The sequence below is a fragment of the Canis lupus genome, chromosome 9, assembly GCF_003254725.2.
Source record: "Canis lupus dingo isolate Sandy chromosome 9, ASM325472v2, whole genome shotgun sequence".
Classification (NCBI taxonomy): domain Eukaryota; kingdom Metazoa; phylum Chordata; class Mammalia; order Carnivora; family Canidae; genus Canis; species Canis lupus.
This window is the reverse complement of record NC_064251.1, coordinates 39245824-39262934: the sequence shown is the minus strand read 5'-3', so window position 1 is coordinate 39262934 and position 17111 is coordinate 39245824. Positions and strand designations below refer to the sequence as shown.

At 38.8% G+C, this 17111-nt stretch overlaps 1 protein-coding gene across 5 annotated transcripts in view; it reads left to right on the top strand.

Moving 5' to 3' along the window:
- AP2B1 (adaptor related protein complex 2 subunit beta 1) overlaps positions 1-17111 on the top strand; it is a 131290-nt gene that overhangs the window by 9446 nt on the left and 104733 nt on the right. For all 5 annotated transcript variants that reach the window (XM_025440399.3, XM_025440397.3, XM_035721410.2 and 2 more), the window contains exons 3-5: positions 2699-2804; positions 10039-10174; positions 11521-11766. In XM_025440399.3, coding sequence (XP_025296184.1) covers positions 2699-2804; positions 10039-10174; positions 11521-11766 — 488 coding nt within the window. The remainder of the gene's footprint in view (positions 1-2698; positions 2805-10038; positions 10175-11520; positions 11767-17111) is intronic.

Genomic DNA, 17111 nt, shown 5'->3' with positions numbered 1-17111 from the left:
GTCATTCATTTTCAGCTTTTTTTTTTTTTTTTTGATTCTCTGAAATAGTACTTCTTCTGTTAACATTTTGTGTGCTTTGATGACCAAGATGTCTAGGACATAAAAAGGTGTTATTTATTTATTATTTTTAAAAAGGTGTCATTTAAAAACTCACCTAACTCGGAGCGCTTGGGTGGTTCAGTCAGTTAAGCATCTGATTCTTGGTTTTGGCTCAAGTCATGATTTCAGGGTTGTGGGGTTGAGTCCTGATCATCGGGCTCTACACTCAGGGAGTCTGCTTGAGAGTCTCTCCCTCTTTTTTTCCCCCTTCTTCCTCTAAAATAAATACATCTTTAATAATAATAATAATAATAATAATAATAATAATAATAATTAAAAAAAAGAAACATCACCTAACTCTTCAAACCTTCTCTTATAATGAGTCCTGGTAACCCTTTTTCATTCAGGTATTTGTAAAAGTTTAAGACCTGCAGATTGAATCACAGCTGGTAAATACCATATTTTAAAAAATGGACATGGGCAGCTCCGGTGACACAGCGGTTTAGCGCCGCCTGCAGCCCAGGGCATGATCCTGGAGACCCTGGATCGAGTCCCACGTCAGGCTCTCTGCATGGAGCCTGCTTCTCCCTCTGCCTGTGTCTCTCCCTCTCATTCTCTCTCTGTATCTCTATGAATAAATAAATAAAATCTTAAAAAAAAAAGGATAGACTGTGTTCTTTCTACTTCCTGCAACACCCACCAGAACTGCCACTGGAGCATATTCCTTAAGGTTATGCTAGAATTGGAATAGTTTCAGTTACATCCTGTTTTAATTCTTCAGCTCCTGGCTGCTGTTCACAGTTCAGACTTTTGAAACCCTGCTGCTTGTCCTTTACTGTTCCTAGAAGTAAATGATGGGATCCCTAAGAGCTAGATTTGGCAGCAGAGGACTTGATGGAGAGGAGAATGACTCTTAAGGGCCCAGCTTTTCTGGCTATGGTATTTTTGCAGTTGTTGATTAAATAAAACTGATTTTTGTAACTTTAATTTGTTTGTCTTGTTGGCAGTGGATATTGACATAACAACAGGCTTTTTTAGTGCTCGACATCTGTGTTTCTTACCAGTTTCATCCTTCCCATATAAAGGATTTAGCAGATTCCATAGTTTGCTATCCCCACTGTTTCTATGCTGGTGAATGAGATCTAGTTAAAATGAACATCAAGCGGAGTCATTAACATGGCAGTATTGTTGAAGAGTTTAAGGGTATAGATGGAAAGTTGAACTGAAAGTAGCCAGCTTGTTTTTTTTTTTTTTTTTTTTAATGGGCTTAGTGGTGTATTTTCTTCTTTATTTTGTTTTTCTTTTTAATTTTGTTTATTTATTCATGAGAGACACACAGAGAGGCAGAGACAGACAGAGGCAGAGGGAGAAGCAGGCTCCATGCAGGGAGCCCGACGCGGGACTCGATCCCGGGACTCCAGGATCACGCCCTGGGCCGAAGGCAGGCACCAAACCGCTGGGCCACCCGGGCTGCCCTCTTCTTTCTTTTAAAACCAGTTGAGGACTATTACCTTCTTTTCTTTAAAAAAAAATTTTTTTTTACAAAGATTTTATTTGGGAGAAAGAGCAAGTGCACAAGCAGGGGGAAGGAGCAGAGGGAGAAGCAGACTGTCTGTTGAGCAGGGAGCGAGATGTGGGGCTTGATCCCAGGACCCTGAGATCATGACCTGAGCTGAAGGCAGATGCTTAACTGACTGAGTCACCCAGGTACCCTGTTACCTTCTTTTCTTTCAGCTCCAGCTTTCTGAAGATAGGTGAGCCTGGTCCTTAAGATAGTGATGCCAGACAGCCCTGGCATTTCACAGTGCAGGGCCTGAGCACTCATTCAAGATTGTGCCTTTAAAAATGACTCTGGTTTGTACCATTCTTGAAGCTTCAAGATTATATTTTTTTGTTAGATCGATTGAATAAGATGGAGCCTTGAAGCCCATTAACTTCTTAAAGTGCTAATTAGAGCAGGGATTCTCAGGTCTGGTTGTGTGTTAGAATCACTTGGAGGAACTTTAAAAAATAGGAATGTATGAGTTCTCCTTGATAGGCTGATTTAATTGGTCCAGAGTAGAATCTGAGAATTGTTATTTTTATAAATATCTCCCAGGTAACATTACTGTGTGGCCCACGTCGGAAACCTCTGGATTCAGCAGTCAGGAGACAAGTTCTAAGGGCAGCTCTGTCATGAACTCGCTTTGTGATCTTTGAACCTCAGTTCCTTTTTTTTTTTTTTTTTTTTTTTTTTTTAAGTTGAGCTTGAGTGAATGAATGTGGATACCTGGAGTCTCTTTGGTTTGAAAACAGATTTGTGAACCTGTTTTGTACCTACATTTATTTTTTCCTTGGGACCTTGAAATTCTGATGGAAGATCATCACTCAGCTTTCATTTCTTCCCTATTGTAGTAAGATATCATGAGATATGTTTTTTTCCCCCACTCCTGTACTTCCTAAGATCTGGATTGCACCTTCCTCTCTGGCCATAACCTCAAAGATGGTATCTTTATCAATGGGTCAAGTAATCTATGGATTTGAATTGTACCTGTCCTGTAATTTTTAAATTCTCTTTAGTTGCTGCCCTGCCTCTGGTCAGCTGTCATTTATTACAGAGTGTAGTATTTTGTTCTAGTTTTCTGGTCTTTGGATCTCACCAGTTTGCTCTCTTTTGTAGGAGAAATCTTTGAATTAAAGGCTGAACTCAATAATGAAAAGAAAGAAAAGAGGAAGGAGGCTGTGAAGAAAGTGATTGCTGCCATGACTGTGGGAAAGGACGTTAGGTAAGGGTAATCACTCCTGCTGTTGGTCACTTTTGACCCATACCCTGTTTGTGGTTTTACTACTTTTCATTTAACTTTCGTAATTGTAGAATCTATAAGAATGGGCTTGTCCCACTGAAAGACCATGAGGAAGTATAGTTGCTTTTACATTAACACCATGACTTAAATTTTTCTGAAGAATGAAACCAGTTTGATTTTGTTGCATAGAGATCTAGCATAAAACCTCCTGGGAACTGGCACAGTTATAGACCTGCTGCTGAAGTAGTTTTAGAAGATAGAAGTGTACTGAGAAGCAGAAGCTCATATGTTCTTTAATCGGTTCAAGCTAGTGTCCTTAACTCTACAATGGTAGATTCAGTTGCTGAATTCAAGATGAAAATCAATGTTAACAAAGTCCATTATGTCTTTTCTCCCCACCTCTGTAATTCAGCCAGACCGTTTGGAAATATGTACGGATTATCCACAGGCCCCCAAAGATTCACAAGATCCTTTCTGGGGGATTTGTGAGGTCAAAGCTATTCTTACACATAGTATTATTTGCTTTTTTCATTGTGTTGACATTTGCATTACTGGTGCCTTAGTGTGAATCAGAGTAGCAGTGTCAAACTGTAACAGTAGTTCTTCTATTTGTCACCACTAATACTTGCAGGAAAAAAGGGCAGTTTCACTTAAGACTACTCTTCATGAAGCATTTAGAATTTATTTTATTAAGCTTTGAACCTTGAGTACAGATCATTTTAATATATGATAAAGTAGGAGTTATCCATAAAGCTCTTCTGTGGCATAGCAAAGTGTGATAGTTGACTTGGAAAAAAGCCCTTGCACAATTGTTTGAAATGGGAACACCATTTTTAAGTGAAGGAATGATTGACAAATTATAGTTAATCAGACTTCAGTATTTGGGGACATTTTCTCAAAAATGAACAAAGTGAACCTGTCACTTTTAGAGAAAAAATTTGACAGTAGATACATTTCGAACTTTAAAGTAAAAATTAGATTGTTGGAAAACTTGTATCTTGCAACATGAGCTTGACAGCTTCCCAGTAATTACAAACTTCTCTAATGAGCTTGGTGGTGAAATTAGTGAATGTATTATTTTCTGTTATATAGATTGTATCATCATTGGGAAGATCTGCATAAACTCAACCAATATTTTCCAAATGACCAATGCATATATCACAAAATTATGGGTAAAAGATCCATTCAAAATAAGTGACAAACGAATAGATTTTAATGCAGTTAATTATTAAAAGTTTGATATGGTTTCAGATTCCACATAGCAACTTTTTTTTTTTAAGATTTACTTATTTTATTTATTTATTTATTTATTTATTTATTTATTTATTTATTTATTTATAGGATTTTACTTATTTATTCATGAGAGACAGAGACACAGGAAGAGGGAGAAGCAGGCTCCATGCAGGGAGCCCGATATGGGACTCGATCCTCAGTCTCCAGGATCAGGCCCTGGGCTGAAGGCGGTGCTAAACCACTGAGCCACCCGGGCTGCCCCAAGATTTACTTATTTTAAAGCGAGGAAGAGAGCATGAATGTGCAAGCAGGGAAGAGACAGAGGAAGAGAATCTCAAGCAGACTTTCCTCTGAGCACAGAGCCCGATACAGGTCTTGATTCCATGGTCTTGAGATCATGACCTGAGGTGACAGGTGATCATGACCTAAACCAGACAGTTAACCCACTGAGCCACCCAGGCACCCCTACAACTAACTTTTATGGAACTACCATTTGTGAACTGAAAAAGAAAAGAAAAAGAAAAACAAGGTATTTATCTAGCTTTAATGTATCAAGGAATATCCAGTTAATCTGAAAAAACCGTTAAAATACTCCTCCCTTGGGTGTCTGGGTGCCTCAGTTAGTTAAGTGTCTACCTTTGGCTCAGGTCATGATCCTAGGGTCCTGAGATCGAATCCTGAATTGGGCTCCCTGCTCAGCAGGTGTCTGCTTCTCCCTCTCCTTCTTCCCCTCCCCCTGTTCATTAGCTCTCTCTCTCTCAAATAAAAAAAAAATTCCTCCCTTTTCCGATTAATATATGTATATGATTTTCTTGTACTTCAATTAAAACAATATTCTACAGCAGGTTGAATGCAGGGGCAAATATGAAGATGGAGCTATCTTTGCTTAAACTAGACATTAAGAGATTTGAAAAACGAAAAACAATTTTTTTAAAGATTTTATTATTCATGAGAGACAGAGAGAGGAATGGCAGAGACACAGAGGGAGAAGCAGGCTTCCTGCAGGGAACCAGATGTGGGACTCGATCCCAGACCCCAGGATCACACCCTGAGCCAAAAGCAGATGCTCAACCACTGAGCCACCCAGGTGAACCAATGTCATCTTAATTATTATTTATTTAAGATTTTATTTATTCATGAGAGACACACAGAGAGAAAGAGAGAGACAGAGACACAGGCAGAGGGAGAAGCAGGCTCCATGCAGGGAACCCAACGCGGGACTCAATCCCGGGTTTCCAGGATCAGGCCCTGGGCCGAAGGCAGTGCTAAACCACTGAGCCACCCGAGCTGCTGTCATCTTAATTTTTAAAAGATAAAAAATGTTTGCAATAAAATGTTTGTTAATATGAAATGCATTTATTATTGTTTTTTAAATATTATATTTATTCATGAGAGAGAGAGGCAGAGACATAGGCAGAGGGAGAAGCAGACTCCTCAAGGGGAGCCCGATACAGGACTGGATCCTGGACCCCATGATCACGCCCTGAGCCAAAGGCAGACGTTCAACCACTGAGCCACCTTGACGTCCCACGTTTATTATTTTAATTTTTTTTTTTTTTTTTTTTTAATGATAGTCACAGAGAGAGAGAGAGAGGCAGAGACATAGGCAGAGGGAGAAGCAGGCTCCATGCACCGGGAGCCCGATGTGGGATTCGATCCTGGGTCTCCAGGATCGCACCCTGGGCCAAAGGCAGGCGCCAAACCGCTGCGCCACCCAGGGATCCCCTCACGTTTATTATTTTAAATGGATCGGTGTTTTAAAATATTTCTCAGTTTTAATTCCTGATACCATAAAATATCAGAAGGTATAACCCACATGAACAAAAACTCTTTGGGATCTCAATAATCTTTAGAGTGTAAAGGGTTTCCTGAGACCAGGAAGGTGAGAGCAGCTTCCTCAACCAGATCAGGGGCTCAGGTCGAAACCGTGGCAGTTAGAGACTCCGATATCTTCTTGTGCTTCAGGTGTTGCTGCTCTGAGGTGGTTTTTGTTACTGGAGTTTTGTTTGTTAGCATATACACATTTAGTTCTTAACTTGCTGTTCTGTGACCGTCTATCTCAGAGGTTGGTAGACTTTTTCTGGGAAGGGCAAGAGAGGAAATACTTTAGGTGTAGTAATCCAAGAGGCAAAAAAAAAAAAAAAGTGGAAGATATTATATAGGCAATTATATAACAAAAGAGCAACCAATTTACCACAATTTGTTGATGAAACCTAAGTATAATAATTTCCTACTACAAATCTAATGAGAAGATAGAATTCTTTTGCGGGGGGGTGACACATAATGTTTTGTTTAACTGGGGTCCAAAGTAAATAAGTAAATATTCTCTATCATTAAATCATTAAATGTCCATCTAAAAACCACTTTGAGCTTATGGCTCATGCAAAAGTAGTGGTGGGCTGTATTTCGTGCACAGGTTATAGTTTTCCTACTCTGGATCAATCTAGTCCCTGGTGGGCTATTTTTGCCAAGGAATAAATGTAGCTTGAGAACATCAGTACTGATGAACTGGTGAGTCAACATACTTGATTAGTGGGCTTTGTGTTCTCACCAAGATTACTTCTATAACCTAGAAAAAGTTAAACCTCTTTGAGTTTCCTTTTGTATGCTTGGTAAATACTAGTTAATCTGTTAATTGCTAATGATTTATTTTGTGCTTATGCTATCCCACATATCATAATTTAAAAGGATAGTAGATGTTTTTTAGCCTTCACTGCACTTACTATGTAGTTGGGGAGACCCAAAATTTGAAAAATTAGGGAATAATAAAATACAGTTTTGTGATTAGGTACTAGAATGAGTACATTAAAGGCAATAGGAGTTCTGCAAAAGGGAGATCCAAGTAAATAGGAATAGTTGAGGAACACTTCTTGTAGGAGATGGGATTTGTACTGGGCCTAGATAGCTCAAAGGAACAGAATAAATAGAGATTAGGTATTCGTAGATGATCACATTTCAGTTACTTGCAAGTAACTTCAAGTTCAGTGTTCTGTGGTAGAAATACAATGCGAACCACATACATAATTTTACATTTTCTGATAGCCAAGTTTGAAAAAGGAAAATACAGATGAAGTTAATTTTAATAATATATTTTACTTAATGCAGTACATCCAAAGTATCATTTCAGCATGAAATAAATTTAATGAGGTGTCTTATGTTGTATTTTTCTTTCTTTTTTTTTTAAGATTTTTTTTTAATTTTTATTTATTTATGATAGTCACAGAGAGAGAGAGAGAGAGAGAGGCAGAGACATAGGCAGAGGGAGAAGCAGGCTCCATGCACCGGGAGCCCGATGTGGGATTCGATCCCGGGTCTACAGGATCGCGCCCTGGGCCAAAGGCAGGCGCCAAACCGCTGCGCCACCCAGGGATCCCTATGTTGTATTTTTCATAATAAATATTCAAGATCTAATGTGTGTTTTATATATACATCACATTTCGGTTCAGATTGGTCACATTGCCAGTGAGCTACACATGACTAGTGGCTACCATAGTAGAAAGTTGAGGTTTCTAGCTTTATAGGTTGGTGCTTAACAGTTTTTACCTCTAGAACTTGTTCTTGATCAAGATCTTCTTGATCTTGTGCAGGTTGTTGGAATTATTCAGGATCTTACATTTGCTAATGTGTCACATTTATTACCAGTTTTACAGTTGTTTTGCCCATGAGTTACTCTAGGAAATGGTAAGACATTCATTTTGGGGGAGTGTAATGTTTATTGAATACATGTGCATGAAACTACATTAGGTGTGTATACTCAGGTTAAATGACATTTAGAGCAGAACTCATTGGTTTGTTGGAGATATAGTAGATTCTTTGACTTTGCAAAACATCTTCCTATTTGTAAATAACTTTCTGCTTATTGTGTGTGTGTACAGGAGCCATTACCATGTGACTAGTTATTTCAATCATTCTCTTTCCTGTAGAGAGATATATATAAATATATATATATATATATATAAATAAATATATTGATGTTTGCTTTTTCTGTACTTGTAGTAAGCTGTTAAGTTCTTAAAATTCAGGGGCTCCTGGGTGGCACAGTAAGTTAAGCATCTGACTCTTGTTTTCAGCTCCAGTCATGATCTCAGGGTTGTGAGGTCAAGCTCCACCTAAGGCTCAGAGTCTACTTGGGATTCTTTCTCCTTCTCTCTTTGCCCCTCCCACTCGTGCTTGTGCCTGTTCTCTCTCTCTCTCTCTCTCTCTCTCTCTCTCTCTCAAATAAATTTTTAAAAAAGTATTTAAAATTTATGTAGTACTTTGATAAAGCCTAGGAGGAAGGTTAATTACCAGTCTCTCCTAAAAAATTATAGTTAACGTGTACTTGAAAAAATACAGCTTATATTTTAAAATCAAATAAATTCATTCCTTCCAAACTAATGATTTGGAGGCCATTCCAAAATAAAGCCACTGTTTGGCTTTATAAGAGAGTAGGAAATCATAAAATGACTTGAACTTTGGAAAAGTGTAAGCTTTTATATCTGAGGACACTGAAATTTTCATTTGTCTGAGTTTGTAATATTAAGAATAAATTCTAGAAGGGAGTCAAGACTTCTTAGAAAAATGACTGGTTTCAGTTTTGAGATTAGAAATGTACAAAGAAATCTTGGTTAGTGAATTTTGTCCTACCAGAAAGTGAGGAGGCTGATGAAAATGCAGGATTACATCACAGGAACTCAGAAGCTAGCTGAGTAAGTTCCCACTGCCCAAGGATAGAATATGAACATTAAAAACGTAGCAGCCATAGTGCTTCGAACCTGCAATATGTAGAATTACTGTTAATTTCTGTGTGTGATAAAGATTGTGCTTTTAAAAAACAAGATTCCAAAAAAAATAAATACAAATAAAAAACAAGATTCCTAAAGATATGCCCTAAAATATGTATGAAATTACATAATGTCTAGGATTTCGTTAAAAATAATCCAGACTGGGGCTCCTGGGTAGCTCAGTCGGTTAAGTGTGCAATTCTTGATCTCAACTCAGGTCCTGATCTCAGGGTCATGAGTTCAAGTTCTATGTTGGGAAAAAAATCCAGAGCAACTAGGTGGGATAGGGACAGGGGAAGGGATATTGGATTGAGGACATGTATAAAACAAGATTGGACATGTGTTAATGCTTCTTTGCAGCTGGGTGATGGATATATTGGGTTCATTATATTGCTCTACTTTTTTTTTTTTTTTTAAGATTTTTTTATTTATTCATGAGAGAGACAGAGAGGCAGAGACACAGGCAGAGGGAGAAGCAGGCTCCATGCAGGGAGCCTGACATGGGACATGATCCCGGGTCTCCAGGATCAGGCCCTGGGCTAAAGGTGACACTAAACCGCTGAGCCACCAGGCTACCCATATTGCTCTACTTTTGTTAGAAAATTTGCTGGGACGCCTGGGTGGCTCAGCGTTTGAGCATCTGCTTTTGTCTCAGGGCATGATCCCGGGATTCAGGATCGAGTCCCACATCGGGCTCCCTGCGAGGAGCCTGCTTCTCCCTCTATCTGTGTCTCTGCCTCCCTCTCTCTCTCGGTGTCTCTCATGAATAAATAAATAAACTTAAAAAAAAATTTTGCTAACAATGAAAAGTTTCTTAAATCTATTTTATTTTTTATTTTTATTTTTTTTTAAAGATTTATTTATTTATGATAGACATAGAGAGAGAGAGAGGCAGAGACACAGGAGGAGGGAGAAGCAGGCTCCATGCCGGGAACCCGACATGGGACTCGATCCCGGGACTCCAGGATTGCGCCCTGGGCCAAAGGCAGGCGCTAAACCGCTGAGCCGCCCAGGGATCCCCTTAAATCTATTTTAGAGATCTTCTTGGGTCTTGTACTACAGTTTCCTTAGAAATTGAGATCAGTGTTAATTGTTATCACTGTGGGGACATACTTCTTTGCATCAGATCACTTTGTAAAGGCTATTTCTCCATATTCTATCCAATAGCTTGGCACCAACATCTATTCATTTTCCTTTTCTTTTTTCTCTTCTCTTCTCAGCTCTCTTTTTCCAGATGTAGTGAACTGTATGCAAACCGACAACCTGGAATTAAAGAAGCTTGTTTATCTCTATTTGATGAACTATGCCAAGAGTCAGCCAGACATGGCCATCATGGCTGTCAACAGCTTTGTGAAGGTAACATTTCCACCCCTAGGAACTCAAGACCAGTCTCGTCTACCTCAAGTAGGCTTTTCAGGAAGTATTGTTTGATGTAGGTAATGTCTGCATTGCAAATAAGCAACCTCTGTTGCAAAAGAGAGCCTCTAGAGAAGTACTGGCAGTGACTATGAGTGTTCAGGTTTTTAAGCATTCTTTATGCCAGCATTCGTCATCCAGTTCAAACCATATGGAGAGCCTTCTGTTAGCTGGTTTTGGTGCATCCTTGCCAGATGGGAGAAGAAAGCCAGAAGAAACCTTCCCAGGCTGACAAAGGTTAGGCGTATCATTGAAGTTTCAGTAACCTGGGTTTTATCTATTTATCATGGGGAAAATTAAGCTTATGGGTCAGAAGTAGTAGAAACTCAAGGAGTAACTACTTCTGTTTTTACTTAATAGGTCTTAACACTCATTTTTTTTTTATTCTGGAAACTTCCAAACATATTCAAGTAGAGGGAATAGTATTCTAAATCCCTAAATCCCCATCTTGTAGTTTCAGTGGTTACCAGCACGTGACAAGTCTTTTTTTTTTTTTCCTTAGGATTTTATTTATTTATATGAGAGAGAGTGCACAAGCCGTGGGAGGAACAGAGGGAGAGAGGGAAGGAGATTCTCAACTGAGCAGGAAGCAGGACCCTGGGATCATGACCTAAGCTGAAGGCAGATGCTTAAGCACCCAGGCACCCCAACCCATGACCAATCTTATTTATTCTCCCTATACATGCTTTCCTGACTCCCACTCCTCCTAATGGATAATTTTAAAGCAGATTCCAAACATAAAGATGAAAAATCATTTCATCCTTGTAAGATCTCCTTTTAAGATTTATTCATTTGAGAGAGCAAGAAAGTGAATGCATGTGCAGGGTTGGGGATATTTGCAGACTGACTCGGGAGTGGTACACGTTTTTCCAATTCCTCATTTTTTTCCTGTTGTTAAGGCACATACAGTAACAGCCATGGTGATGGTAATACCAGTTGACTTCTGCCTCACCCTGGAATGAATACTACTGGGCATTTCTTCATTGTGTTTGTAAAATAGTTAAATGAATTCCTAACCTAAGCTCTTAAATAGGCAATTAAGATTTGTACTTAGGAAACAATAGTATGGGGGATTAGTGTCTGATACAGAGTGTAACTGGAAGCTTACATAAAGGAAATGTTCTTCTGAGGCTTGTATAAACTAGACTGTTTACTTTTTAGTCACCATGTATACCTGTAGTTGTCAATGATTTTTTTCTTTTTTTCTTCTTCCTCTTCCTCTTTTTCTTTTTTCTCTCCTCTCTCTCTCTCTTTCTCTTTCTTTCTCTCTTTCTCTTTCTTTTTAGGATTGTGAAGATCCCAATCCTCTAATTCGGGCCTTGGCAGTCAGGACCATGGGGTGCATCCGGGTGGACAAGATTACAGAATATCTCTGTGAGCCTCTACGCAAGTGCTTGAAGGATGAAGATCCCTATGTTCGGAAAACAGCAGCAGTTTGTGTGGCAAAACTCCATGATATCAATGCCCAAATGGTGGAAGATCAGGGATTTCTGGATTCTCTGCGGGATCTCATAGCAGATTCAAATCCAATGGTAATAAGCTTCTGCTTTTATAGAGAGCAGTACTTAAAATGCATCCCTTTAAAAAGAATGTTTATTTTATTTTTTTTAAGATTATTTATTTATTTATTCATGAGAGACACAGAGAGAGACAGAGGCAGAGACACAGGCAAGAGAGAGAAGCAGACTCCATGCAGGAAGCCCAATATGGGACTCCATCCTGGGTCTCCAAGATCACGCCCTGGGCCGAAGATAGCGCTAAACCTCTGAGCCACCGAGGCTTTCCTAAAAAGCATGTTTATTTTTATTTTAAAAATTTTTAAAGATTTATTTATTTATTTATTCATGATAGACAGAGAGGCAGAGACACAGGCAGAGGGGGAAGCAGGCTCCATGCCGGGAGCCCGACGCAAGACTCGATCCTGGGACTCCAGGATCATGCCCTGGGCCAAAGGCAGGCACCAAACCGCTGAGCCACCCAGGGATCCCCTAAAAAGCATATTTAAAACAAATCTTGTCTCTGGGATATTGAAACAGATTAGCTATGAGAAACATGAATTCTGTGTGTCCCTCAGATTATGTCTCACACATTAGTTGTTTTCTCAAGTGAAAACCAAGTGCTACTAAAATACAGGGGTCTTAAAGCAAACCTTTGTATCATACCTACCCCTGTGTTTGCTCAGAAACCTTGGCTCTTTAATAATTTTTTGAGTTTTACCTTAAATTTATATATATCTATATATAGATGTATATATATATATTTTTTTTTTTTATTCATTCATGAGAGACACACAGAGAGAGGCAGAAACATCGGCAGAGGAGAAACAGACTCCCTGCAGGGAGCCTGATGCAGAACTGTATCCTAGGACCCCAGGATCACATCCTGAACCGAAGGCAGATGCTCAACCGCTGACCCACACAGACGTCCCTATATCAGTATTTTAAAGATTATTTCTTCAGACGTTTGTGGTCTTTTCTGGTGTGGGAGTAGAAACAAAGTTTTATTTATTGCCTAATTATTGTAATGCATTCTTATACAGGAAAATTCTAAGACAAAATTCTTTTTGACAATTAATATTCTAAGTGTTTGGCAGCTAGAACATAACACTTTAAAGTTTGAGGACCTTTTATTTCTCTTACTAATATTTTTAACTTTGTCCATATAATGAAGGGGAGAAAGTCCCAAGTGGTATGTTGACTCTGCTAGTAACTGGAGCTCATTTGAATGGAGTGATTGATGACTAGGTGCCATTATTGAGAAGATGGAGGAATAAGGCCTCCCCTTTTTGCCTAATGCACTATTTACTTGGAGGTGAATAACTTTGAGTTAATCACTGGATAACCTCTGAATGCTTTCTTTGTTGTTGAACTTTTTGAAATAGAGTTGGAATTTGCCTTGAAATAGACATTGTCTCTTACTTGCAAATCATGTGCTCAGATCTCTGCTTTAATATTTCATCTGGTTCATCTTATTCTTTGAATAGCCTTGGCTTTTATTATCTTTCAAGTTTAGCATCAAGGTCAAGGGATGAAGAAAACCACGTTTTGTTTTGTTTTGTTTTAAGGTACTGTAGTACCTATCATTAGGAATCTTTTAGCCATGGGATGCCTGGGTGGCTCAGCGGTTGAGCACCTGCCTTTGGCCCAGGGTGTGATCCTGGAGTCCGGGGATGGAGTCCTGCATCGGGCTCCCTGCATGAAGCCTGCTTCTCTTTCTGCCTGTGTCTCTGCCTCTCTTTCCCTCTGTGTCTCTCATGAATAAATAAATAAAAATCTTAAAAAAAAAAAAATCTTGTAGCCACCTTCCAGGCACAGAAGCTGGTGCAGGTATATATGTGCTTAAACCATGACTTCTGATAGGTATCACCACCAGCATTAGAAGATTCAACCTTTCTTTTTTTCCCTCGAGTAAGACCATGTGGCACTTTTTTTTTTTTTTTTAATTCCATAAGGAAAGATACAAGGCATTAGTATCTATTTTATAGAATGTTTAGCTGGTCCCAAGTTGTGTTTTGGTGTTGCTTTTGAGTCACTCTTACCCTGAGCCACTGTCTTTGAAATTTTCTACTTGAGGACAAATGAGAAGATAATAAGTGTTTGGGCTCCATGCTCCAGGTTTCAGGCTTCCAAATAAACAGGATATCATGCAATCCATGGAAACTTGTTAAATACCCAGTGGGGCTAACAATGTGCAGTGGAGTGAGGTGAAAATGAATTATAACTCATATAGGTATTTCCAGTTTAGGGAGAAAAAGGCATCTTTGCAATAATGTAAATTTCTTGAAATAGAACCTGTAAAATTAGATGGTCAGGGATAGGGGCTAACTGATGGTTTAATAAAGAATTTTTGTTCGTTTGTTTGGTACCCAAGCGCTTAGATTTTTGTCCAGTTGAGAGGATGGAAGGATTCTGGAACAAGCCTAATTTGACCTATTTTAAGTTTTTATTGTGGAGGAAGGACTGGTTTTTGTCCAGCCCACCATATTCTCAAGTAATATATGTGTTTATACATATGTTTACTTTTTATTATTGGAATTTTCAAACGTATTCAAACTTAGAGTGACTAAATGAAAACAATAGATAAATAAAATGAGCCCATTTATCATCATCTGTTGTCCCCCGTTTCATACTTACACATATGTGATTTAAACAGGCAACACATCAATGGGTCTCTTTGAATGTAATAAAACACTATAATAAACTATAATACTCTTAAAATTTCTTAACCTGTTTTTACAAATCAGGAGGTGATTTGGAGAGATTTTCACAATTACCTTTGAGAAAGCTTTAGAGAAAATTTAAGATTACTTGGTAGATTTTGAGAAACTTTCAGGAATGACTTATTTTACTGTCTTTATTGTTGATTTTTCTAGAGCACATATCAGCATTATTGTTGGACCTATTGCCCTCCAAATAGAAAATCTTTCTGATTCTTGTCAGATTTTTTTGTCAGTAGCAGAATTTTCCCGATATTGTTTCCCTAGTATTGTTCCACCGAGCTCTAGCAAAGTGTACAGAGTGCAAAATTTAAGGTGGTACTCATATTTAGGCGTCACCTCTATACCTGCACAAGCCTGAAAGTGGAATGCCTCCTTAAATTTGTGCCTTGCTTGCCCTACTCTTGCCCTGGCCTTAGATTCAAATCATTTTTTGAGCTCTTCATGCTTGTTTTAGTAAAGAATTGAAAAGCTTGGGTTAAAATATACATGCCTGCTTTTGATCTTGAACCTGTACTCTTCATCTCTACTGTATGTCCTGCTTTTTACCAAAAAGCCTTACCACTGGCATTTAGACCACTGATTTTCCTTTTCTTATCAGCCGGGTCAAATGCTGTTTATAGGAAACAGATGAGTGCATGAATGTACAGTACAGTAGCTCAAACACCTGAGAAATTCCTAAGGTTTCTGATGACCAGGTGTCATTAGGAAAAAGGGAATTTATTTATTTATTTATTTATTTATTTATTTATTTATTTATTTATTTAATATTTTATTTATTCATTCATGAGAGACAGAGAGAGAGAGAGAGGGGCAGAGACACAGGCAGAGGGAGAAGCAGGCTCCATGCAGGGAGCCCGAAGTGGGACTCAATCGGGTCTCCAGGATCACACCCTGGGCTGAAGGTGGCACTAAACCGCTGAGCCACCTGGGCTGCCCTGAAAAAGGGAATTTAAATGTAATTGCGTACTATGCCAGGTAGATGCTTTTAGGTATATTACATAGTTCTCATATCTTCCCAGTGAAGTGGAGGGTATTCCATGTTAGAGATCAAAAAATGTCTGCTCAGGCCATTTTCCCAAAATCAGACAGCTGGTAGCGTAGCCAGGATCTTGACCTAGTTCTGAATCCCAACACCCATTACTGGTCACTGCCTTCATGGATGTATGTATGTATGTGACAGGGTGTAGGTGTGTATATTTACACATATACCTGTAGAACAGTTCATTTTCTTGAAATGGTTAAGATTTTGAACATATGGAAGTCTTTATCTGTCTTACTATGGAAGTGCTGTCCTCTTACTGTGATGATGGGCATGAGTCCTCTCTTCTTGCTCCTGAGGAGTAATTTTGCCCCACTTTTGCAGTTGTTCCGCATGGTGGCAGCACTGCACCAGCAAGTATTAGAATCTCTCACAAAACTTAAAATGAACATTTCCAGGGGGTTCTGCCTTGGGAATTTTCTTAGTGCATTTCAGGTCATCCTACATGTGAGAGCACTAGAACACCTGCAGAAGCGACTTTGAAATCTGAGAGTAAAATGTTGATCAAGATCTGAATTTTTTGCGGGTTATTTTGACCTTCAGGCTGATTCCTGGGGCTACTTGCTGCAAGTGATAGAACTTTAGTGTGTTCTCATTCCCCTTCTGTGGGGAATCACGCCTCATTTTCCTGCAGTTATACCCTTTATATCAGAGCGGACTTTCAGTGAAATACTATTTAAAGGAGAAAAGGTAGGCTTTGAAGTAAAAACATTTTTTGTTAAAATCTAGCTCAACTTCCTTTTTGTTTCCTCTTCTGCTGAATGAGGGGAACCATTGTAGAAAAGTGTTGGGAGTATTTATTGAGCTGTTGCATAAGAAGCATGTATTTAGGTACTTGGCTCATGGGAGCCCGAGAGTAATGGCTCCTGCTGGGTAATCATGAAGTAGACATTAGGCAAATGTTAACATTATTGCTACAATAGTAGCTTCAAATGTCCTGATTCCTTTGATAGCTGTACAAATTCATACAGTACAATCTACTTTGAGAGAATTAGAGCCAAATTTATTTTCAGACACAGATTTTATTATTCGTTATTTTGAAAGTTAACCTGTATTCAGAATGAGAAACCACTTTGGAGCTACAGAAAAATAGCTCCCACATTTCTTCACAGATGTCAGAATTTTTTTAACTTCCACTAAGTGTATATTTACAAAAAAAAAAAAATGGACTTTTGGGTGATAGTGACTATTCTGTAGCATTTTGCCCACACATTAGGATTTTCCTTTCTATATATATATATATATTTTTTCTTCTAAGGCATTTGAGGCATTCTGACTTCAGTTAATATGTTCATGACAGAGTCTGCTGCTCCAGAGACTGACTCAACAGCCCCACCGAGCAGTTTGCTTTAGTTTGTGAACTCTGTTCTCCTGAGTACTGTTGGCCTAGGGACTTTGCCCCTTTGATTTCTATCTTCCAAGCCTTCTCAGTTCTGCTTCCATTACTCAGAGAGCTGCCCCTTGGAAGCCTCTCTTCCACTGCTCTGCCTCCCACCAAAGCACAAATTACTAAATAAGTAAAAAACCTGTTTGTATTTGTTGAGTGTTCTGAACAAGTCGTATATTCTCAGAATAGCCTGTTTGTCCCACAGTAGCATTTAGCAAAGGTTCTGGCTAAA